The following is a 25,258-nucleotide window of genomic DNA, read 5'->3' as shown; positions in this document are numbered from 1 at the left end:
AGGACTTGAGAAGCCAAGATTATTTTGAAGAGTAGGTAGGTTAGCACATTGAACTGAGCCCAGTGTTCTGTGGCACTTTTCTCCCCAAGTCATTTACTAATACGTAAATGGCACAGAATCAAATACTAAGAACAGGAGCGGAGTGCAGTGGCTGAGAGTCGCGGAGACTGAGCAGAGGTTCTGACGACGTTCTTGTGGAGTTGGGAATATAGAAATTGGAGTTCAGAACCTGCCAAGGAAGAATAACTTATATTTCCAGATAGGATCATTGAAAGGCTATACCCTAGAAGTGGTATAATTAAAACCCAGCATCTAGCCACCTTGATCCAAGATGGATTAAGGCAATATGCCTCTATTCTAACTGCCTGACAAATGGCAATAATAAATCCTCTCTGGAGAGAGATAATGTCAACTTGAGATTTCTGTAGGTTTTCAAGGACTCTGTCAAACATTCCATCAAAATTATCATGCATACCAGAACATAAGAAAACAACTGACAGCTGAGAAGAAAATAAAACACTACCAACTTATCCATGGCTAATTCAGATTTTTATTATTACATGTGGTTCTTAAAATACCTGTAATTAATATAGTCAAGAAAAATGATGAGATTCAGAATTTCGTTGAAGAATAAGAATCTCGGATAAAACAGAGACTGAAAATTACAAACAACTAAAATTAAGAATTCAAGATGTGGGTTTAATAGAAGGCTGAACATAGCAGAAGGCAAGATTAGTAAACCAGAAGACAGAACATTACAGTCACCAAACTGAAAGAGAAAGGGAAAAAAATGGAAACAGAACAGAGAGCAGGATCTAGTATTTTAGTTTTATTGGAAAGAGAGGAGGTGGGTATTTGAAGAGATATCACAATTTTCCAAAGTGAATAAAGGACATTGAACCACAGATATAAGATGCTCTATAAATTGTAACCAGGCTGAAACCACACATACACAATCATAATAAAACTGATGAAAATCAAAGAAAAATATTTAAAGTAGTAGAAGAAAGCAAGATACATCCTTTTCAAAGGAATAACAGTCTCTGTCAATAATAATAATAGTATAACAGACTGTGATAAAAATGTTGAAGGCTAAAAGACAATGGAATAATATCTTTTAAAATGTCCAAAGAATGGGCATGGGGAACTCTGATAATTACATATCCAGAGAAAATATCCTTTAAAAACAAAGATGAGCTGGGTGTGGTGGCACATGCCTGTAACACCAGCAACTTGGGAGGCTGAGGTGGGAGGATCAGGAGTTCAAAGACAGCTTCAGCAACTTAGCAAGGCCCTAAGCAACTTAGCGAGACCTTGTCTCAAAAGAAAAATATAAAATGGGCTGGGGATGTGACTCAGTGGTTAAGCACCCGTGGGTTCCATCCCTGGTACCAAATAAATAAATAAATGATTAAATAAATTAAAGATAAATAAAAGACATTTCAAATGAAAGAAAAACCAAATCTCCCACATTATGAGAAATGCCAAAGGAAGTTATTAAGAAAAAGAGGAAAAATATTCCAGATGAAAACAAAGATATTCAGAAAGACAGAAATAGCAATGGTTAAAATAAGTGAAAATTTACCACTTAACACAGTAACTTTAGGTGTAAATACATTTGGATTTCAAATATATGAAAGCATAACCTTAAAGATTGAAGGGGTTAAACTGAGTTCCATAAGTTGTTCAGGGAATGGTTAAAGAAAGAGTTTATTTTGACTGTAACACAATTGAAATGTTTCATTTTTTTAAGTACTAAGAGTGCTAAAAGAAGAATAAAGGGAAATATAAAAACTCACAGAGATAAACGATTGAATTACATAAAGTGCTTGATTAATAATTTTAAAAGATAAGAAAGACTTTAAGAATAAATGGAATAAATGAAAAAGAAAAAACAGTTTGAGAGGAGGTTTAGACCAAGTTAGAGCTGCAATTTCATTAAATGAAAACAGACTAAATACTATAATTAAAATACAGATATTTTCTGACTAGACATGAAAAGTAAAGCAAATTACATGCCCCTTACAAAAGAGACATTTTAAGTATAAAGGTCTAGAAATATTTTTAATATTACTAGTTAAAAGAAAGATGGCATATCTATATCAACATCACTCAATGTATACAGTAAAACAAAAATACATATTAGGAATGAAGTGAGATGAGTTCCAATGACATGATGATAGAAGATGTAACAATCCTAAACAAGCTTCAAAATGCTGAAAGAAAAAAAAATGGTAAGACTAAAGGGAGAAATAAATAAATTTATAATCATATGAGGCTTCTGTAACACTAAAAAACAAAGGAAAAAATCCAAATGCTACGTGGTCTGACCACAGTACAATGAAACTAGTAATCGACAACAAAAAGATGATATAGGAAAGTCTCCAAACTCTTTGAAACTAAATAGCATATTTCTACATAAGCCATGGATCACAGAGAAAGTCTCAAGGGGAATTTAAAAAGTCTGAACTTAATGAAAACAAACATAACACCTCGACATTCAGTTCAGCTAGAGCAGTGCCAAGAGGGAAATTTATAGCATCATGTCCTTATACTAGAAAAGAATAAAGTCTTGAATAAATAACCTCAGTTTCCATTCAAAGAAACTGGCAAAAGGAAAAACCAAACCAAACAAATGGCAGGGAGGAAATAGGAAAAAGCAGAAATCAACAAAATTGGAAATGGAAAAGCAACAGAGAAACTCAATTAAAAAACTGCTAGTCCTTTGAAAAGATCCATAAAATTGACAAACCTCCAAGACAGAAAAAAAGAGAGAAGACACACATTTCAAATATCAAGACTGAAATAGGATTTCATCAGACTCTGCAGATCAAAGAGATAATAAGAAAATGTTCTATGACTAGGAGAATAAGGAAATACTACAAACAACACTACTACATCAATTTGACAATTTAGATGACATGGACCAACTCCTAGAAAAGTTAAACCTACCAAAACTTAGACATTTTAACTCAAATAGACATAATTATTAAGAACTTTGAACTTATAAATTAAAAAATCCTAAGAAAGAAATCTCAAGTCTCAGTTAGTTTCATGAGGGAATTCTACCAAAATTTTAAAAATAATTAATACCAACTCTATCAAATCTCTTATAGAAGAAAAAGATGTACTATTCTCTACTCATTAAGTGAAGCCAGTATTACCATGGTACCAAAATTAAAGGCAGTATAAAAAATGAAACTATGGACCAATATCCCTCATGAATATAGATACAAAAATTCTTATCAAAATATTGCAAATATAATTAATTATGATAGAAAACAAATTATACACCACCACCAACACCATATGGGCTTTATTATAGGGGTGCAAGGCTGATTTCAATGTTTGAGCAGCACTAAGCATAATCCAAATATTAAAATGATCCTATAAATTGAAATAGAAAAGAAACTTTAGTAAACTCAATATTGACTTATCATGACTCACAGAAAACTAAGAATTAAAGAGAATGTCCTCAACTTAATGAAGGTATCTACTATCAATTTATAGCTAACTCAATGGTGAAAAACTATGTTTTCTCCTTACGTTCTGGAAAAAGGCAAGAATTTTCACTTTTACAGTTATTGTTCAACATAGTCCTGGAAGTTCAAGCCTACACAATAAGGCAAGAAGATGAAATAAAAGGCATACAGAGAGGAATAGAAGACCTAAAAGCACGTTCACACAAAAACTTGGAGGTGAATTTTTATAGCATCTCTCTTTTTTTTTTTTTTTTTAAGAATCTGCCACTGATTAGCTTGGTGGCAGGCTAGAGACTTTAGCTTTTTTTTTTTTTTTTTTTTTTTGTAGTTTTTTTTTTATTATTTAAACAAATGGGATACATGTTGTTTCTCTATTTATACATGGAGTCAAGGCATACCATTTGTGTAATCATAAATTTACATAGGGCAATGTTGTTTGATTCATTCTGTTATTTTTTCCCTTCCCCCCCCCACCCCTCCAACCCCTCTTTTCCCTCTATACAGTCCTTCCTTCCTCCATTCTTAACACCCTCCTTATCCCTAACCCTAAACCTAACCCTAACCCTAACGCTAACCGCTCCTACCCCCTATTATATGTCCTCATCCGCTTATCAGTGAGATCATTCATCCTTTGGTTTTTTGAGATTGGCTTATCTCACTTAGCATGATATTCTCCAATTTCATCCATTTGCCTGCAAATGCCATAATTTTATCATTCTTCATGGTGGAGTAATATTCCATTGTATATATATGTCACAGTTTCTTTATCCATTCATCAACTGAAGGGCATTTGGTCAATTCCACAATCTGGCTATGGTGAATTGAGCAGCTATGAACATTCATGTGGCTGTATCTCTGTAGTATGCTGATTTTAAGTCCTTTGGGTATAGGCCAAGGAGTGGGATAGCTGGGTCAAATGGTGGGTCCATTCCAAGCTTTCTGAGGAATCTCCATACTGCTTTCCAGAGTGGCTGCACTAATTTGCAACCCCACCAGCAATGTATGAGTGTACCTTTTTCCCCACATCCTCGCCAACACCTATTGTTGCTTGTGTTCTTGATAATCGCCATTCTAATTGGGGTGAGATGAAATCTTAAGGTAGTTTTGATTTGCATTTCTCTTATTACTAGAGATGTTGAACATTTTTTTCATATATCTGTTGATTGCTTGTACATCTTCTTCTGTGAAGTGTCTGTTCATTTCCTTAGCCCATTTGTTGATTGGATTATTTGTATTCTTGGTGTAGAGTTTTTTGAGTTCTTTATAGATTCTGGAAATTAGCGCTCTATCTGAAGTATGAGTGGCAAAGATATTCTCCCACTCTGTAGGCTCTCTCTTCACATTTCTGATAGTTTCTTTTGCTGAGAGAAAGCTTTTTAGTTTGAATCTATCCCAGTTGTTGATTCTTGCTTTTATTTCTTGTGCTATGGGAGTCCTGTTAAGGAAGTCTGATCCTAAGCCAACAAGTTGAAGGTTTGGACCTACTTTTTCTTCTATAAGATGCAGGGTCTCTGGTCTGATTCCGAGCTCCTTGATCCATTTTGAGTTGAGTTTTGTGCAGGGTGAGAGATAGCATCTCTATTTCTAATAGTCATCAACTAGAAACAACCAAAAGGTCCTTCAATAGACGAATGGTTAAATTGTGGTACATCTATACAGTGGAATACTATATAGCAATGACAAAGAAAATCTAATAATACCTACAGTGAGCCACATGGATCTCAGGGGCATTATGCTCTGGGGAAAAAAAGCCAATCTCAGGTTATTTGCTTCCCCATTCATTTGATTCCACGTATGCAGCATTCTATTAATTACAAAATCATAGAGACAGAAAACAGATGAGTGGTTCCAAGAGTTAGGGTTGGTGGAAGGGCATATGACTATAAAGTGGTGGCATGAGAGATATCTCTGTGGTGATGAAAAGAGTTCTGCATCTTGATCGCAAAGGTGGTTGGTTACACAGATAGATGAGTGTGATGAAATGGCACAGAAATATACACATACATTGTACCAATGTCAAGTTCCTGGTTTTGATTTTATGCTGTGATCATGGGGAAAACTGGGTGAAGGGAACAAGGGACCTCTCCACTCAACTTGGATTCACTCCTAGGGAATTAGTAGCAGGCCTACTTGCAGACTGGTACGCATGCTCAGACACTAGCATACGTATTTCCTTAAACTTAGATGGTGCTCATTAACTGCCAGATGCTGCTTTCTGTTTATGTATGTAAACTCAGTTAACTTCTTATAACAATACTCTGATGTGGGTACTATGATTGTGCCCATTTTATAGAAGTGGAAGCCAAGCCAGAGAAGGTAAGTAACTGACCCGGTCATGCGACTACCCTGGGTAGCACAGTTAAGCCTCAAACAAGGTTTGGTTTCAGAATCTATGCTGAAGCCACCAAGTTATCTCTCATGTGACGATTTTCCTTTCCTGCCCTCCTTTGATCTATTTCCTGGCTCTTACACTGTAATGTAGATAATAATTCACATAAGTGTAATACACAATATTATGCACACTGCACTTAAATGTGGTGTAAGGGATTTCACAAGTAATTTTGATTGTGAGCTATGCTTGCTTTGCATCTTCCCAAGAAGGGACATCAACCTGTCCTGAGGACCCAGCTGTGCTTTTCCTTCCAGGTGTTGAGGGCATGTCACCTGACTGGTGTCCTCCGGGCTTAATTTTTCCTGACGCAATCAATAGAGGGAGTAGCAAAAGGATATCTGGTCAGACTTTGGTCTCAGGATGATCATGGTCCAGGCCTCCTGATGACCTTGATATAGGAAACTTTCTGCATGTGCACTGAATGGAATATCACTCCTCAGCTTGTACTCAAAGGTCTTTGAAATCTGGAAAGTGAGAGGCTGAGTAATGGCCACATTTGAGGGAATCCAGAACGTTCGCTCAGAACTGACTGAAATTCCATAAAAGCAACGGCTCATGGATTCTGGGTTCATATCAATTCTCAGTCAGCTCTCCAGAAGGGAGGGAATTCTACCACATATAAATATTAAAACATCTCTTTAAGACGTTGGATATTTATGAGTACTAACATTAAAACGATCTTTTACTGCCCTTTCTCATCCCACTGATTATTTATTGTTTGAAAAGATAAATACAGAAAAGCAATTGACCTAACAATGGCCTATTCCTGATTACACACTGCATTAAATACAGAACTCAGAAACAGGGCACTTTGGAATCTGTCCTTAGCATTGGCAATGTAATGAAAAGGTACGCGGTTTGGTCTAATAGATCAATGCAAACCACAGGTCACAAGAGTAACTGCCGTAGAGTAACACGAATCTAGCACTACTGTGGAGGAGAAGGTCAATGCCCAGGGCTTCTAATATGCTTTTGTATTCCCACAACCTTGAATAGGGTGCCTAGTATACAGTTTGCATCTGATGATTTATGAATGAATGAATTAATGAATGAGAGAGGGAAGGCAGGGTGTCTGCCAGGTGAGGGGGAACAGACATATTTTTTATACACGTGTAGTAGCTTCCAGCTTTCCTTACAGCAGTCCATCGTGAAGAACGCATTTTGGATAGTTCTGTAGTACTTCGGTACACCCCACCAAAACATATACCCATATTTTATTTATATTTAAGACCGAAACAAAACATGCAATAATCCTTATGTTCATTACAATCCACGTAATCATATTTTCTCTCCTATTTGGTTAAAAAATGTTCAATGACCCCCACTACATTGATTTCAAGATGTACTAATGGATTACAACTTGCAGTTTGAAGAACCCTAGCACAGATGGACTCCTGTGCATAGATTTTAAAGTCTGATCTGGTTTGAATTCTGGCCTTTACAACTTATTGACCATGTCACCATAGGTACATTTTCTTAATTTCTCCACGTCTCTAACTTCTCATTTGTGAAATCGATTCCCATCTCACAGGCTTGGTCATCTTTCTAAAGCATAGACCTGAACATGCCATCTTGGGCACCCTGCTGTCCTTGAGCTGGTCCAATGCTTTAACTTGGGTTATCTGACTTTTAACACAGTGGCCTGTGCCGTCTTTCATCTCTTGCCTTCCGCTGCCCTGACTGACGCTCTGCTCTGCGGCTCTTGTGATGCAGTAGCTTCCTGAATGCACCAGGCTTTCTCTTTGGGCCTTTGCGCAGGCTATTCTGCCCACTCGATTAATGTCTACTTGTTCTTACATAATAATATGCATTCCTTTGAGGAGACTTCTTTTGAGAACCCAGATAAATATTCTGCACCCCTCTTATATACTCCCAGAGAGTCTTGGCTCACTCTTATCATAGCATATCACTGTCACTATTCCAGGTCCTCAACTGCATCCCTTTCTGGGGCAGGAAGCTTTTATTCTGTTCTGCCTTCTTTGTGTTATTTTATCTCTAACTGAGGATACTTGGTACATCCCTTATAACTTCCTTTTAATGAACAGAATTATTCAGATGATATTATTTCTGAGGTTTAAGACATTTATTTGAAAATGTCCAAGTCGATGCTTAGATGACAGCTTTAAGAAATCAGAATGACCCCTTGGCAAAACTTTCCTCAAACATGCCCACTCACTGTCTGGCATTAGGATGGATGGTCCTGCAAATGGGTGGTCACTGATCCTCAACCCTTCTTGCCCACCTTGTGCATATGAAAGGGGAAGCCTGTCTACACTTGTCACCCCTGAAAACTGACAACTTAGTCCAACATAACTAGTATAGTCCCAAGAGTAAGGTTCTTAGGACACGAAAAAATAATTAATGAGAACATCGAGTTTTAAATAGGGAATGGAGGAAAGTAGAGTTAATGGTATATCTGTTACTATTAGCACTTATCTTGTCACAAAGATTCTTTCATTAAGAGATTTCTCATTATTGTTGAAAAGTCACTTAAAAATGGATGGTAATATGTTCTAAGAAAAAAAAATTGATTGCTTCATTTAACTGATGAGTTAAATCTCTATGGAAATGGCATTTATCACTGGGATTCCAAAACTGAGATGTGATCACTTTGACTGTTTACAGAAACTAAAAAACACATCTCTCAGAAATCTAGGGTATTCGCCATTCAAATCTCTACCCACAGTTTCCACAGAGTTGTGAGTGAGAAGTTAAGAGCTAAAATGCTTTTAAACTAAAATAAAATTAACTGGAGAAATCACTAGGGTAGAGACTGGGGACAAACAGTGATAGAGACATGAGCTATACGTGACAGAGCTGTGGATTAGTGAGAGGCTGGATCTCTGAAATTAATACACTGTTATGATGAAGAGATATCAATTATCCCACATTGCCCAAATAGCACAAGATATGTTCATACCCAGCTGTTCACACCTGGCTAGAAAGCTTTCCTGTTAATGCTTTTTATATCCTTCATGGCTCTTATCTTAGAATTTCCAAAACAAACTTTTTCAAGGATCAAGAAAACGAAGAATGTATATCCCCCAGTTGCCTTAGTGAAGGAATATCAGAAGTTAATCAGACTGAAAAATTTCTATCTGAGTTATAAGGAGGGCCTTCTTAATAAGGATGGCCTCCCACAGGGAGTTAATAAGAATGCATTTGACCAAAGTGCCATGTACCATTAATCTATAAATTTTCCATTATTAAAAGGAAGTAGAAGGGGAGGAAAGGAGAGAAGTCATCTAGACATAATCTGTTTGTGGTGGATTCCACGGAGTGATTCCCTAAAAGCCATGTGCAATGCGTTTCTCCACTGGATAAAGGAAACACTGTTCCTCAAATCTTCTTGCATCTAAAAGTGCCTTTAGTAAAATTTTTGCCAATGGGAACTTGTGGGGTTCTCTGGGAATTTTTTCATAAGAATAAACTTGACTAGAAGATTCCATTGGTTACTTGTCCCTTTCTATGTCATTCTCCCCAGCAAGTGAACATGATGCCTAGAGCTGCCACAGCCATCACAGAATTTTAATGTAACAGGATGATGAGGTTCAGCCCCTGAAGAAGGCAAAGAGAGGAAAAAGTGGCCACTTTTTGAGTCTAGGGCCACCTGAGTCCCTCAACAGGTAAGAGAAATATGTCAGTTGGGTTTTCAGTTGATTATAGCCAAACGAGATCTGACTTGACACACTGTTGTTATTTACAGCTCTTTGGGGACCCATAGAAACGGGGCTGGCCCTTTGTGTGGATCATCATTGAGCCCAACTCCAAATCAAATGGACATTCAAGTGATGGGGCAGGAAGACAACCTGAGTTCTGATGACCAGCTCAGGGATATCTAATGAGTTACAGTTTTTAATAAACAATTGCCAGAGTGTCAGAGTTTAACCACTGCTTCCTTCTCTTTTGCAGGTGATGTATGACAGACGCTAAACCGCATTTTAGTTGTTCCTTCTTTTATTCCTTGACTTGCTTTTCTGTTCTACTTTTTTGTTTCTGATAATTGTACTACACTGGCACAGGTTGGTGTTGGAGGAAGGAATTAACCATTCATTACCTGACCATGCATCACATGGAATCTAACAAGTTCCAAATATATGACCCTAAGGGTCAACAACTAGATATAATCAATAACTTTCTTGAATAGTTATATTTAGTTCAATAACCTTCTCAATATAGAGCCAGATAATATATTACATAGCCCAATAATATATAGTCCAATAGCCTTCCCAAACAATAGAAGCTGACACTAATTGAGCTAGGCAGTGAGCTAATTTCACTTAGGCCATAAACAATCCATAGGAGATAGGGTGTCCTCATGTCCTCAGAAACTGAGCATTTGAAAAATTAATACATTTGATTCAAGGTCCTAGAAAAACCAATACGTAACCTCAGGTATTTCCCAAATTGAATGCATTTGCAACATCATAATTTCGATAATATATCCTGAATATAATTTTATTCTAATGGAACATATTATACTGTGATTATTTGTTCATGAGACATTTTCAGCTATTATACTGAATTCCTTGAAGATCAGGATTGTTTCTAAACTCTTTTGTATGATCTATAGAGAACAAAAGATGATCAACAAATATTTTCTACAAGAAGCTGGGCATAGTGGTGCATGCCTATAATCCCAGCAGCCTGGGAAGCTGAGGATACAAGTTAACATCCACCATATGTAAGTCCGTAAGTATTTGGTAATCAAATACTAAGAACCCAGTATCACGTAGGATCACACAAAGTCTTATTTTGCATAGTTAAGTCTAAAAAGACATATTTGTGAATATGTGGAAGAGGCAAAGTTATTTCTAAGATTCACTAAGAGCATGTAATTCCCTTTCTTGTCAGAGTTCCCAGATGGTAAATCAAAGGACTCTCACAAAAATGGTGCACCTCAACATCAGTAAGATATTTGACAATGTCTTCGGCAACGTGCACAGATGAACTGGAGAATGCAGTCGAGATAATAGTAGCCTAGATTAATAGCTGAGTGAGGATTCCAAAGAGTGCTGATTAATGGAGGTCGCAAGTAATGAGCTGCAGGGATTGTACTTGACATTGATCGACGATCTTATCAATGACATAGATGAGTCCACAATGATTAAGTATGAGAAGGATATAACCAAGTAAGGATAGCTAATATATTGGAAGACAAAAATCAATACTTTAAAATATCTTTATTGGGTACAACAACAGGCTAAACCTAAGAAGTAAATTTTTAACTAAGATACAGAGAATATCCTACCTTTTAAAAAATCATTACAAAAGAAACATAGGTTTCTGTATGATATACGGGGGAATCTAGCTTGATAACTCAAGTAAAAAAAAAGTTTAAATTACAAAGTACCAAAAAAGCTAACAATAACAACTGCTGTAAAACTTTAGACCACCTTAAAAAGTACAAAAGATTAAGACCAAGGATATAAAAATCCCATTGACTTCTAATGACACCTAAGATGTGGCTTCCAATCCCACATGCCATGAAACAAAGAATCATAAACTTGAAAGACTTAAATGTATTCAGAAAATGTCCACCAAGAAGGCTGCAGGTGCAAAGTATAAGATAAGAAGGGACTGAAACACCAGAGGAGTTTATACTGAACAAAGGACCACAAAGGGACTTCTCGAGGTCACACGCCCTGCTTTCTGCATCCTCATTAAGACCACCTCTGAGCACAGAGCCTGGCACACATCTGGAGTTCAGGAGATGTTTGTCTGTGGAGGTGGTCACAGAAGTCACTTCAGTACCTGGAGGCATAGTGGTGCATGCCACTATGGAGGCTCGTCTTCCCTGTCCACAGAGAATGTTCCATAGAGACAGTGTTTGAGTTGATTACAAGTAGGCATTTCAGCCACCATTAGAGTGAGGTAAAAGTGAAAAGGATGCCTCTTGAGTTCTTGTTACTGGGAGATTGCCAAAATGAGGCGAGTGTCCTCTTGTGAGGGATTTTGTGGAGAATATCCCTCTGATGAGTGGCTTGATCTCTAACGGTCCCAGGCAACTCTCAGATTCTGTTAAACCATTCATTCATTCTAAAATTATGGATTGAGTACCAAGTGCTCTAGGAACTGAGGAGATAATGGTGAGCAAAAGCATGCAAGATGCCCGCCATGGTGGAGCCTTGTTGTTCAGACCATTGTCCCCTATGGAGGGTACATACCCCACTGGGGTGTGCATGTGTGTGTGCGTGTGTGTGTGTGTGTGTGCGCACGCATGGGGAATATTAGTGCTGCTACTTGAGTGGGATTTTAAAAAATCTTATTCTTTTATTAAAGTCTATATTTGGGATATGTTTTATAATTCCTATACTATGCCATTGGGGTAAGTAAGTTCTATCAATAAGGAACAAACAAACACACATCTTTTGAGAAGTGAACATGCCAAACTGTTTTTACTGGTAGGCCATGTGATCAAACACATTTGGCAACCTCTAGTAAGGAGTGCTAAATAATCACACTGATGTACACACTCGACACCACAATGGCACTAGGAGAGCCACAGGAGCCGTTCTGGTTCTCCGATTTGGGACTCCTCTGCCCTCTTCCAACATGCAGTTTTAATGTGCAGATACTGTGGGAGCCTTTGACCTGCTGGCCTTGCAGGGGAACACCAACACATTATCACCCCAAGTGCTCTAGGGTATCTCTGGCATGGCGGCAGCAGGTTTGATCTAACCACTATCATTTACAGATGAAGACTTTATATGCCAGTTTTCCTCTGAGAAAGGTTGGAGGTTCAGGGTCAGCTCTGGGTAATGGACAGAAGTTGTCCCTAAAGGAAGCTACTGTGGGCCACACACATAGGAGACACTCCTGTGAGAACCATATATGGGTAAATAGGGTATGTTACATAGAGGTACAAAAAAACGTAATGCATGGGAGGCCATCATGAGAACCCTCCCTTTTCCAGGTGAGGAAGGGCAGGAGGTGTGAACAGCCTGTGGAATCCCAGGGTTACTCTCATGCTAACACCTTGAGGGAGCCACCCCAGCCCCACCCTGCCTCTCTTCGGATGAGTGTAAGCCCCTCACCAAGAGCTGGCTCTGCCTGCCTTGGGTTCAGCTCTGCAACCCTCCCATCTTCTCTCTTTCCATCTGCCCCTCTCACCCAGGTTTCTGTATTTCTGAGCTTTTATGAATGCCTCTAACATACCATATATAGCAGATATTCACAAGTATTTGTTATTTTCACAAGGATGAGATCTGACATCTTGGAAAAGTTATTTTACTGAAAGTCAGGCATCATTATCTGGAAGAGGACTGGGCCTAGATCAGCCTCATTTCAAAAGCCGTGGTTTAAGCTGCCATTTATATATTGGGAACCCAAATGGATGCCACTCTACCTTTCTGGGCACTGAGCCAGTTTCTTTAAGTAGGAAATGAGAGCATGGGTCTATATGGCAGTGTAGGGTAGAGAGAGGACAACTGTTCAATATAGAGAAAGTTAGAATGGAGTCCTGACTCCATGCTGTTTGAGTAGGTCACTCAGCTTCTCTGGGCCTCAGATTCTGTGATGATAACATGAGAAGTTCATTTTGGAGGGCCTCTGAATTCTCATTATGAACTCTGAGTGACTGTCACAGGAGGGATTTCAAAGGTGCCCTCTTATTCATCCCACAACTACTCTGCTCTCTTTACTACAAACTCACCAAGTTCTCATCTTCTAGCCAATTCTCTTCTCATTACAATTCTTTCTCTGCTCCTCCTTAGCTACTGGAATTGTTCCAAGTTAACTGATGACTTAGAGGCCAAACACAAAATTTCTCTTTTAGTCCTCATTTTGTTGACCCTCCGGAGCATTTGAAAGCCTTGCTTGGGCGCTACCTGCTAAGCATTGTTCTCTCAGTTTTACGCTAAGATTTTTGGCTGCTTTTATTTCCCCCATCTCTGGTGCTACTCTATGACTCCAGGTCCTTGTGATCTTTTAATTTTATAATCATTTCCCAATTTGTTTCACAGTCTGACCATCTTCTCTTAGATTGCCATCAGGCTAAAAGAGCCATTTTCCCTAAATACAAATTGAACTGCTCATTCCCCAATTATGATACTTTCATAGTTCTTACTGTCCACTGGATTGGAAAATATAATATTCACAGCACGCATGCACACCACTTGCTTTTCTGAAGCTCAGGACAGGCGCCACTGTTCTGGCATAACCTCAGGACCCTTCCCAACACCTGCTACCAGTCAATAAGTATCAGCAGAAGATGCAACCATTCTTTCACACACTGGTTCCAACCTGCTGTCCATCCCATTTTCCACCACCTTCTTTCCTGCACACAGTTATTTTGAAAGGAGAACAATTTTCCTCCTGCATCAGGTCAATACTTACAAATCCCTCCAGAGCCAGTTCAAATATAACCTCCTTTTGGAGGCCTTTCCTGACTAGCCCAAGTTGAGTTAGGACAAAAATATTTCCTTTGCTATCGATATTGCAATTATCCATTTCCACGTGTACTGGTCATATGCAAAGAGGATTGCTATGACGACTTATCTGATTTAGGGAGAGGAAGATTGACTAGAACATGATTTCTGGGTTGAGACCATGTCCTGATCATCCTTGCATCTTCCCTAGCGCTTTCTGCAGCACCTAGAACACAGTAGGTGACAAATAAATACTTACTGAATGGGTGAAAGATGGAACAAATGGATGGGTAAATGATGGTTCCCTTTAAATTGCAAATGAGGCTTAGAACTCCAGTGTCTATCTCTGGATACCACTGGGGACACTGCCAAATGAACTCTTCTTAGTCTCACCTGGGCCAGAATTTCACTGATAAAGGACAGTAATGATAGTAATCAGGGTAACCATTATCACAGCTACCATCATGGAAAGCTTACTATGCTCCAAGACAAAAATTGCTTGCTTTAAGACTTTAAGAACAAGAAGCAGAATAGCCTTTAAATATAATTAAAGATAAGAGCAGAATAAAGCTAATTCTGAGTAAAAAGAGCCACCCTTTGATCTGCTTTCCAAAAGTATGACAACATTCTAAAACTCTACTGAAAGCAGTTTCAGATCATTTATTAATACAAAGGGGTCAGAGCCAAATGTAAGACCCTATTAGTCATGTAGATGTCTGGGCTGAGTAGTAAATAACTTACTTTTTCTTGATGCTATTCTTTAGTGGCTGCAACTGAGATTATCCTAGGAAATTTCTTTCCTGGTCAAATCTACAGGGGTGAAATTCAGCTTACGGCAGTGTGTTCCACAGTGCCAGATCTAGGAGGGAAAATTAAGTATAGGTGACAAAAATCTAGGGTGTGATGAGTGCTGGTTTTTCTTGGTCTGCTTAGTCTCAGAATGCACATTAGCATATCAAGCCTAAGAAGACCACAGGAGGAAACCTGTTCCTGTGACTTAACCAGAAAGCCTCCTGTGTATTTGACTCCAGAACCTCTTCTTACATAACGTCGCTTATTTCTATGGGATTAGTGTTGGGAAATACTAGCTTGAGACGGTCCAAGGAATAGTCCCTTCATGGGAATTCTAGCAGGGGACATATGCAAAGAGGATTGCTATGACAACTTATCTGATTTAGGGAGAGGAAGATTGACTATGCTTTAGGCCAGAATAGACTCAAACATGGTATTATTATTTACATGATAAAATTCAACCTTATTTGAAGGCTGGGAGAAAAAAAAGGCCAACTCTTAATCAATCCTCTGAATTAGCAGTTTAGTTATTATGGCTATATTACACAGTCATAGGAATTTATATTTTCATTTTGTCCCAAAGAAAAACTTGACCATCTTTCTTTAATATTATCAACCTGGAAGCTTGACAGTAAGGATTAAAAATTACTCCTTCCTTCCCACTTGGTTATTGGAAAGGCTCTGAAAGGTAATCAGTCTTGTGAAGCTACACTTTACAGTCTGCATAAAAATGCCATGATTTCCCTTCCTCTCCCCAACCTAATTGAAAGTGCATAATATCGCCCAGCTGGGGAAATGTAAACGGTAAACCTACCCGATACATCATGCCATCACACAAAAGCTGGCTACTAATAGGGACTGGGTGGTTGTCAGGACTCTGAGAAACCTGGAAAACAAGTCTTTTTTCATCTAGACTGAGAACTCTCATGCCTGCCACACTCCTTCTCACCTCCTGCCTCCAGATTGCAAGCTACAAACAGACTAGAGGAAGGTCACTGACCCATTCCTTGCACGTGTGATTCCAAAGATCAACTAATAAAGCACTGACTAAAAATTTCTTAGATCTGCCTTTCAGGAGACAAGGTGTCTTACTTTTGGTAGGATTTGTAGTTGGGATCCTCTTATTCCCTACCTACTTGGATTGTACTGACAGATGATCTTATGGTCTCTTTCCTTAGCTTCTAACCCTAAATATCTTGCCTCGTCACCTTCTCTCTCTCTCTACTTCATCAACTTCTACTGTTAAGGCTATCTCCTTGTCTACCTCTGATCATCCACGGATACCTATACAGAGTCACATCTTCCTTGACTGTGGAATCCCAATCTTACCTTTCAAAGTCTCCTGTCCCCTGCCTCCCATCTATTTGTATCTCCTCTTCAATTATGCCTACTTGGAAGTCATCGTTTTTCTTCTCTGACTCCTCACCTCCAAGTGTCATGCCATTGTCTTGAGTAAGTCTTTTACAATAGGGCTCTTAGGAGAAAGGCCAATATTCCTTCAAAGTTTTCATCATTAGTTCTCTGTCACAATAGTCCTGCCAAAATTACTCCCTGTTGCACCATGAACTTCTCTACCGCCATTCATTTATACCACTTTATAACCGGTTCTTGTTTTATTTTTGATGGCTGATACCTTACCGGTAGGTCAAAGTGTAGCACTTGTCTGTGGCACCATGTCATTTCAGTTTTAATAGAATGAAGCATATATTTTTATCTGCTTCAGCAGTAGAGATGATTTGAAACTTACTGAATTAAAACTACATTCATCTTTCACTGAGTTACGTTACCTGTCAACTGGAGCTGGTGGATGATATGGCTTGTTGACCTTGGCATAGAGACTCTCTAAGTGGTCTCTCTCTGGAGACAATGGACGGCCGTCCCGAGGGTAACTGAGGGGTCCAGCCCGAGGGGGAGATGGAGACCTGAAGATATTTGCTGATGCACATGGTTCCCGAAAGTGGTTTACTCTGGCGTAATTAGGGTCCATTTCATCATCTTCCATATCATGTGCAGATCCAGCTGCACCAGTAGCATAATCAACAAGATCTCGAGCCTGCTTTTCCCTTAGCTCCTGATGTTTTGCTCCAATCCTGAAAAATGTAGAAGAGGTAGCAGAGACATATATGAGTTTCATATGCTAATACAGTGAAATACTCTCCTGACTCTATGTTAACTCTTGCTAGCTGCTCAGCTGTCATTTTCTCATTTGCTCAGGATCACACCTTGCAGAAATGCTGACAGCATAAGAAGATTAATTTTATATCTCTGACCTTTATTTGTTATAGGGTCTTTACTCAGATAGCAATGCTGTAGGTATTTTGACATCTTGCCCACTGATGACCAGGCCGATAGCATTCCTTCCTTGCACTTGGGAAGTGTTTGTGGAAATTCTGTATCTCTAGTAGATATTATGGAAGAGTTCACTGGGTCAGGGATGCACGTTAAATAGCTTATCAGAATGTAACCCTTTTTCTATGACTTCACTCTTTAGTGCTTTAGAGTTCCAAAATGTATTCTAGGAAAAAGAGTTTGCAAAAAATTGATTTAAACATGAAAAAGAAATACAGAGTCTGGTCACTAAAAGCAGTGGGATCAGGGTAATTTGTAAGAGACTCCAAGTTTTTTGGTTACACAAATGGGGATCATTGCGTCTCATTACATAGGGGCTATGGACAGAGTAAAATAATGAAGAAATTAATAGGCTCCTGACAGAGATGAATTGGCACATATAAGTGAATTAAACACCATTACTGGCAGAATTCCACAGCACCAAAGCCTTCACTGAAATTACAAAATGCTGCTGCTAGTCAGTGCCACTGTGTACTGCTGGGAATGGAGCAGAAAAATAGATGGAGGTGGATTTCAAATCCATCTGAATTTTGGAGATTTGACATTTAATCTGGAAAGTGTGTGATCGGCTCTCCTAAATTCCCAGTTATGTGATAAAATGGAAAGGCATGGTGGCATCCTGATAGACAGAGATGATCTTGATGATGCTAGAGGAGCGTGGCACTAATTAGGAAAGAGTTAACCTTCTGTCACTGGGTAAACAAGGAGCAGTGTGTTCCGGATGAGAGAGTGAGATGATGCTGGCTCAGGTAGCTGAGGAAAGATGCTCACGAAAGGGTGGGACAAACCTGAAGTCCTAGACCCAGAGAATGTGAGAAGGCTGTGGGCTAGATGTGAAAGATCCATGTACGTCTGGGGACACACAGAGAAGGCCTGGATGAGTTACAGAATAAAAGCCAAAACCCCTTAGAATTTTCTCCCCTTCAAACAAAAACAGTTGTTTTTGTACGTGGCAGCAAGTTTTATTTGACAAAACATCAAACCTGCTGTCAAAATCTTTAGAAGTCATGGTCTTTCAAGGTTTTTTTTTGTTTTACAGGAAGCATTTTGTTTTTATTTTTAGTTTTATTTTGAGTAGAAAGGAGAAGAAAAGAAATTGGTCAGGGGAGAGAAAAAGCAAGAAAACAAAAGACAGAGAGGGCAAAAAAAAAAAAACAAAAAAAACCAAAAAACAGCATCTCTCCTCGAGTCACAACAGATGAAAATAAATATCAGCATGCACGATTGTGCATCTCTTTCGACTAGGCCCAACTATGTATCCTACATACAAGTAATTAGAAGAATTATATTTTTGCATAAGGCAACTTGAATTTCCAAGGGATTTTGAATTAAGATGAAAGGAAGATTACACAGTAGGGTACCCAGTTAGGGGCCTTGCCCTGTCTCCTTTCCATGCATGTTAGTCCTAGATTCATGGATGTTTGTTTTGAATAATTTTTGATAAAGAAGATAACCTGCTCTATTCTGCAACAAATAATCTTTCCAGGGACAGTGCAGACTCGATTATCAGAAAAAGCTTGCTGCACTATGATGATAGGGATGGATTTCCATTGCAAATAGAGTGAAGGACATCAATAAAGTTAGGGGGTGGGGTTCTGTGGGATGCCCTTATAAGTGGGATGCCTTCGAGAGAAATCTTTCAGCAGCAAGATGAGTATCTCCTGGCTGCCGCATGGGGCTACACTTGTGCATTAACAGAAGAGGAAAATACCGAGCTTGATTTTCTAAAATCACAGCAACAGAACACTAGAATCTGTGTTTCTTACTTCATCCCCTTTCTTTCTTAGAGGTTTTCTCATTAATTAAGCTTGATGAGTGCGCTGAGATTCTCGATGAAAAGTACTCTGTATATGTAAAGCAGAATTTTATCTTGTATTTTTCCTTTTTAAAACAAAACCAAATTTCTCCTCGATCCTCTCTGCACCACTGAGTGTTGCAGTAACTAATTTCATATTAATCACTCGGTAGGTGAAACAGTAATTTCTCTGAACCATCATTATTATGCCATAGATCAGGGTCTCTCCATGTGGGGAGGACAAGGCAATCTCTGAAAGGGGGTGTATGGAGGCAGAAGAGACTCTCTCAAGAGAGGAATGTCAAAGACAAAGATTTCATGTTTGTAGCTCTGACTCCCCCACCCCATTCAATGCGAGAATTCTAATTGTTTCTAGTCATTTCCACTTGGAGGTCTCTTCACTACTGGGGACACAACCTGTTAAAATATCTATTTTTCAAAACAGCCTTGATAATATAACCTTTTTCATTTCATGGTACTACTAGTTTCCCCATTCTCCAGAGCATATCACCTTTGAATTATTTAAATCTCCTTTTTCTCTCCCCCCACCACGGAAACACTTGTTGTTTCTTTTTTCTGTAACACCTCTGAGTTTCCCTCTTCTATTTGCAATTCTTTATCCACAGTGTAGTGTTCAGTTTTTATATTGCCTATACCTGCAGCATCCAGTAAGGTGGCCATTATCAATGTGTATGAATTTCAATTTATAATTGAATTCATTAAGGTGAAATAAAAATTCATCTTTTCAGTTTCAAAAACTACATTTCAAGTACGTGTAGTTAGTGACCACTGTATTGGACAGAGTAGACACAGATTAATTCCGTCACTGAAGAAAGTTCTAGTACACTGTGTAAGTCTAGTATATTCTAAGACTTTCTGGTATATCACCTTATTCCACTTTAATCTATGTCTTAAAATGTTGCCAGAATAATCTTCTTTAAAAACATTTCTATTGTATCTTGGTCACACCATGGCTCTCTCATCAGGAGATTGTAATAAATGATAGAGTAAAAGTATGGTTACTCTACTTCCCTACCTGAAGCTCTAAGTATACTGGGAAGGACATTCCACCTACAATGGAATTAGAAGAACGGGCAGAGTCTCATACCTTGCAATGAAATAGGAACCCAGTCCAAAAGGTGGAGTTTGCCTAGGGTTGATATATGTTCACTTTTCTAGAAGGGCATACATTTTACTGAAAGCCAGGGACAGAGTCTGGAGGAACACAGGCAGCAAACCCTCACTTAGAAAAGAAGGGTCTGAGGGTAGGGGTAGAATCCTGGAATTGTGGGAAAATCTTTGTGAGCATCCAGCTTCAAAATGGAAAAGAGGCAGGGCTGGAGGAGATAGATGTCCTCTCAGCAGCCACTGGAGCTGAGCAAACTTTAAGGAGTTGAGAGTGGGGAGAGAGAACAATCCACCTGCTTTGTCTCTGAAAGGCAGAAGAACAGGGATAACCCCAAACTCGTAAAAATAAAACCAGAGGCTTCACTTAGAAGCACACTGATCTTTTGTCAGGATTACCTCCTTCCTCAAGTCAAAGACCATTAAAAAAACTCCCAGGGCAGTGCATGCAGCCAATATGGGAAGAAGATTTCTGAGAGAAGATAAAGGACTGAGCTACTGGTGACCTTACATCATTATACCCATGCCATCTGATACTACATTTGAGCAAGTTTTTTTTTTTTCCTTTAAATTTCAAACATGGTAGAACATGAAATTAATTTAATTGGTCATACAGCTTTAATATATAATGAGGGAAATTATGAGAAATTATTGCATGTAGTAAGCATAAGTATTCTTTCAAGGAGAAAAATAAAATTCAGGCAAATTCATGTTGGCTTCCAACATGAATAAAAGACAAAAAAAAATACTTTTGAACACTTAAAAACAGAGACTGGGTATTATTATACTTATTGACCCATCTTGAAAAACTACTTGATAATGAAAAGTAGGCAACTAGGAAATGAGTCCAAATGAATTCACATGAATTCCTCTGGTCTGAATATTCTTCAAAATTTAGGTGTTGAAGCCTAATTCCCATGGTGGTGGTAAAGAGGTGGGGGATGGGGGATGTCTCTCAGTGCAGAGCACTTTCCCCGCAAGTGTGAGGCCCTGGGTTCTGTTCCCGGCACTGAAAGAAAAAAAAAAAAAAAAAAAGGCGTGGGGGGGGGGGGGTAGTCTTTTGGAAAGTTGGACTTCTCAGTTTCCAGAACCGTAGGAAGGTAAATTTCTGTCCTTTGTAAATTAACCAGTTTCAAGGACAGCAAAACAGGCTAAAACACTGGTGAAGCAGCAGATTGACAGGTCCAGGGGTGAATAATACATTTGTTTACAAATGCTAAGACTAAACATCTGTGCAAACAATAATTATAAACAAACATTAAACATTATATACTCTGACAATGTAAAAGTAAAATCACCAACGAAAATCAGAAGCCGGTAAGGAGGTTGGTTAGGCTCTTTCCTTGCCTTGCAAAACAGGCATCAGTAGTTAGTGTTTAAATTGTTAAGTCAAGAAAGGAGATCTGAGCATAGTAAATATAATTACAAGGAAACCACTAAAAGAACAAATTATCAGCAGGGGAGAAATAAGACAAAACAAACCCTGACCACGCAGTAGAAAATAGAAAACAGAAAAATCAGTAAAAAAGACAGTAACAAAATAAGTTAACCAAATTTATGTTATAGCAATAAATGCAAATGGGATTTTTTTATTATGACTATAGGATTTCAGATATGATCAAAAAGAAAAATGCACTGAGTACTATTATAATAGTGAAAAATTGGGTTGTAATAAGGGTCTATGAAAGAAATCTTTCTCAGGTGTTAAAAAATAGGGTCCTATTCTAAAAGGAAATATGATATATATCCAGTGTTATATGTATATGCATATGTAACATTTCATAATTATATATTGATATTGTTGCATATATACAGAAAATTCTTAACAGTCATTACCTCTAGGAAGTGGAACTGAAAGTAGCATTTCTACCTTACATGCTACTTTAATTTTTATATGATTTATTTTTAAGAAAACCTATGAAACATAAAAGTTTCTCTAACAATTATGAGTCATGATGAATCAAAACTTAGATAATTAAATACACTGCACCAGTAGTCATCCCATCTTTCAATCTGATTTTTCAAGACTCTATTGTCAATTCAGTTTTGACAATTTTTTCAAATTACTGTTCACTGAACCTGTGTCTGGTCCCTTCAAGATCAGCTGCTTTTACCAAGAATACACATTCTCCCTTGGTCAAATAGTCAGAGCTAGTATTCGAGAGGACTAAACCTAGGGACTAAACTTACAGACAACACCACATTGACCTTAATAGTTTGTATCCTCTTCAACTCTTGTATCTAGTAAATTCTCTCTTATTCTTAAATATTATACAGTTATACAGTTCTTGAACCCTTGGGTTGATTTTGTCTGAATTTCTGTATCTTTGTTTCTTTTTATAACAAAAGGTACACTAACAAAGGAAGATATATTAGGATTTAACTCCCCTCCAATTTTAAATATTAGGCACACTTGTGCTATATTAACCTTATAGAAATTGGTCAATGACTTTTACTGAATGTGTTCCTTTTGTAGAGAAGCTGTAGGCAAAGAACTCAAACCTGTCTGCTTCCATCACGTCACATTATACCCCAGCATTAAGTAACTCTGTTTGCCCATGGCCGTTGGCTCATGTCCCTCCCTCTGACTGGAGAACCGCATACCATTTCCACATGCTGGAACAAGGTGCTGAAAACAAAACAAGGCAAGACCTTTTATTTATTCATTCTAGACCTTCTACTCCTATAACTAGACTACAAGCTCCTTGAGTATATCACATGAATTTTCTTTTTACTAATTTTTGGTCAGCATTAATTCATTTGATATTTACTGATATATTGTATCCATCTCTGAGTCACTCAGTAGAGACATAAAGAGGGAACACTGATTCAGTGGAGAATAATGTTTGCATGTACAGAGGGTAAGGGTCAACTTAGCTTGGGGACTTTGAGAAAGAATCTGAAAGTGGTGGCACATGAATGGGTTTTGAGGCGACTTGTCAGCATTGTTCCAACTTGTGGAAGGTGGAGGCTCTCTAGCTGGAGGGTAGGGCACAAGTAAATGGGCATAAAAATGCAATGTTCACTTAATGCTGGGGTGTAAATGTGATGTGGGAGAAACAGACTGGTTTCAGTTATCCACCTATATCTTCTCTACACAAGGAATGCTTCAGTAAAAGTCAATAAGCTTTATGTAAAATAAACATACCTAGTATTCAGATTTTGTGATATGGTAAATAATGTTATACATTTTTGTTAGTTTAACTTTTATTATGAAATAATACAACAATATATAACTTTGGCAAAACAAAGTCATGGACTAAGAACTGTTATAAAACAAAAACGTTGAGGTCAAAAAGTAGACCTTTTCACATATCCCAGAAGTGTCTCTGTATTAGTTCATTTTCTGTTACTACAACAAAATATGTGAGGTAAGTTAACTTTATAGAGAAAAGACAGTTATTTACCTCACATTTTTGGATGCTAAAAGAGAGATTTAAGATGGCAGTTAGAGGGAGGCAGCAATCCTCATTGCTCTGTGGCTTGGGATTCAAGCAGCAGGAATACTGTTCCTCAGTGAAGTGGGTGAAAGAGGGATTTCACTAAAATTCAGTATTGGACAGTGGGAATGTTTTATAGACTATTGGGGTATAATTAAACAAAGAAGAAAGAGCACACTGGAGCGGAGCCTGTTGGCAGTGCCAGCTGTGGTGGCATCAGTTCACCACAGAGGGAGGGAGAACACAGAGAGAAACAAAGATTTGGTATTGAAAAACCTGAGACCAGAAAAGAGGCCAGAACTTAGCTGATCCAGAGGTGCACTGGTGTTCTGTTTCTCAACTGGCCTCAGAGACCTGAGGTGGAACCATCTTGAAGCAGCTGTGATTCAGCTGCTGCTGTATAGCTGGAAGATCATGTAAACACTGCCATGCTGTGCCAGCAAGTGTCCGCCATGTGACCTAGGGCATACCTAGCAGAATGGGAAAGAAATGGGCACAGAGGAGATTGTACCCAGGAGATTCAAGTTAGAAAAGCAAAGAGGAGCCCAACTCATTTTTCCTTTGAGTCTGGTGGCTCAAGAGACCAGCTGAACTGGGTGGGGGATCTGGACAGGTGAGTATAAATATACTTGGGGACTAAGCCTGGGAAGGCAGAGTGTCGGGGCAGCAGAGTGTGTGGAGGATTGACTCTCCTATTCCACAGGTAGAATTCTTGGGGGGGGGGGGCCTGAGATTCAGATACTTCACCCCCAGCCCAACACACACAGATCAGCAACTTCCAGGCACCAGGGGAGTGTTGATTTAATTCTTTCAGAGCAGACAGCACTCAATAAAGCCCCTAGTTCTGATTAGACCTAAGCCCCACCCACTGTAACTCCACTCATAGAACTCTGCAGCAGCCCCACCCTGGAAATGAACCAATCTGGTCTGTGCAGACAAAACTCCAACTGACAGTACTTCCCATCCCATACCTATCTTATACAGGGGAGAAGAGAAACTGAGAACTATTTCAACCAGCTTCAGACTTAGGCCACTCCAACTGGTAGCTCAAAGAGCAACATAAAAAGAGAAAGGGGTTAACAATCCTCAGCCCTTGCTCTTGTTCTTAGTACAAGCTCAAGAAGAAATGGAAAGACAGACAGCTGGGCATAGACAGTGACCATTCATTCTTGTTGAATATTTTGATCACCTCAGTGGAGATGATTCTGTCATTTTTTATTTAAAATCTTTTTCTTTATTTTTCTGTGTGTGTGTGTGTGTGTGTGTGTGTGTGTGTGTGTGTGTGAGAGAGAGAGAGAGAGAGAGAGAGAGAGAGAGAGAGAGAGAGAGAGATGTGTGCCTGAGCACTTGATGTGCTGACTGGTTCAGGGACATATATGGTTTTTTTCCTCATTTTTATTATTTTTAAATGTAGTTATTTTTTCTTACCTTCTCTTTTAGGGGTTTTTGGTTTGTATACTTTGGTTTGATTTTATATTGTTTTCATTTGTTTATTTCTCTTTCTCTTCTTTCTT

At 38.6% G+C, this 25,258-nt stretch overlaps 1 protein-coding gene across 3 annotated transcripts in view; it reads right to left on the bottom strand.

Moving 5' to 3' along the window:
• Positions 1-25,258, bottom strand: part of PARD3B (par-3 family cell polarity regulator beta) — a 1,072,202-nt gene that overhangs the window by 138,780 nt on the left and 908,164 nt on the right. For all 3 annotated transcript variants that reach the window (XM_079130568.1, XM_079130566.1, XM_079130567.1), the window contains exon 20: positions 16,823-17,125. In XM_079130568.1, coding sequence (XP_078986694.1) covers positions 16,823-17,125 — 303 coding nt within the window. The remainder of the gene's footprint in view (positions 1-16,822; positions 17,126-25,258) is intronic.

Source organism: Sciurus vulgaris (genome assembly GCF_902686455.1).
Source record: "Sciurus vulgaris genome assembly, chromosome: 3".
Classification (NCBI taxonomy): domain Eukaryota; kingdom Metazoa; phylum Chordata; class Mammalia; order Rodentia; family Sciuridae; genus Sciurus; species Sciurus vulgaris.
This window is presented reverse-complemented; position numbering and strand designations above follow the sequence as displayed.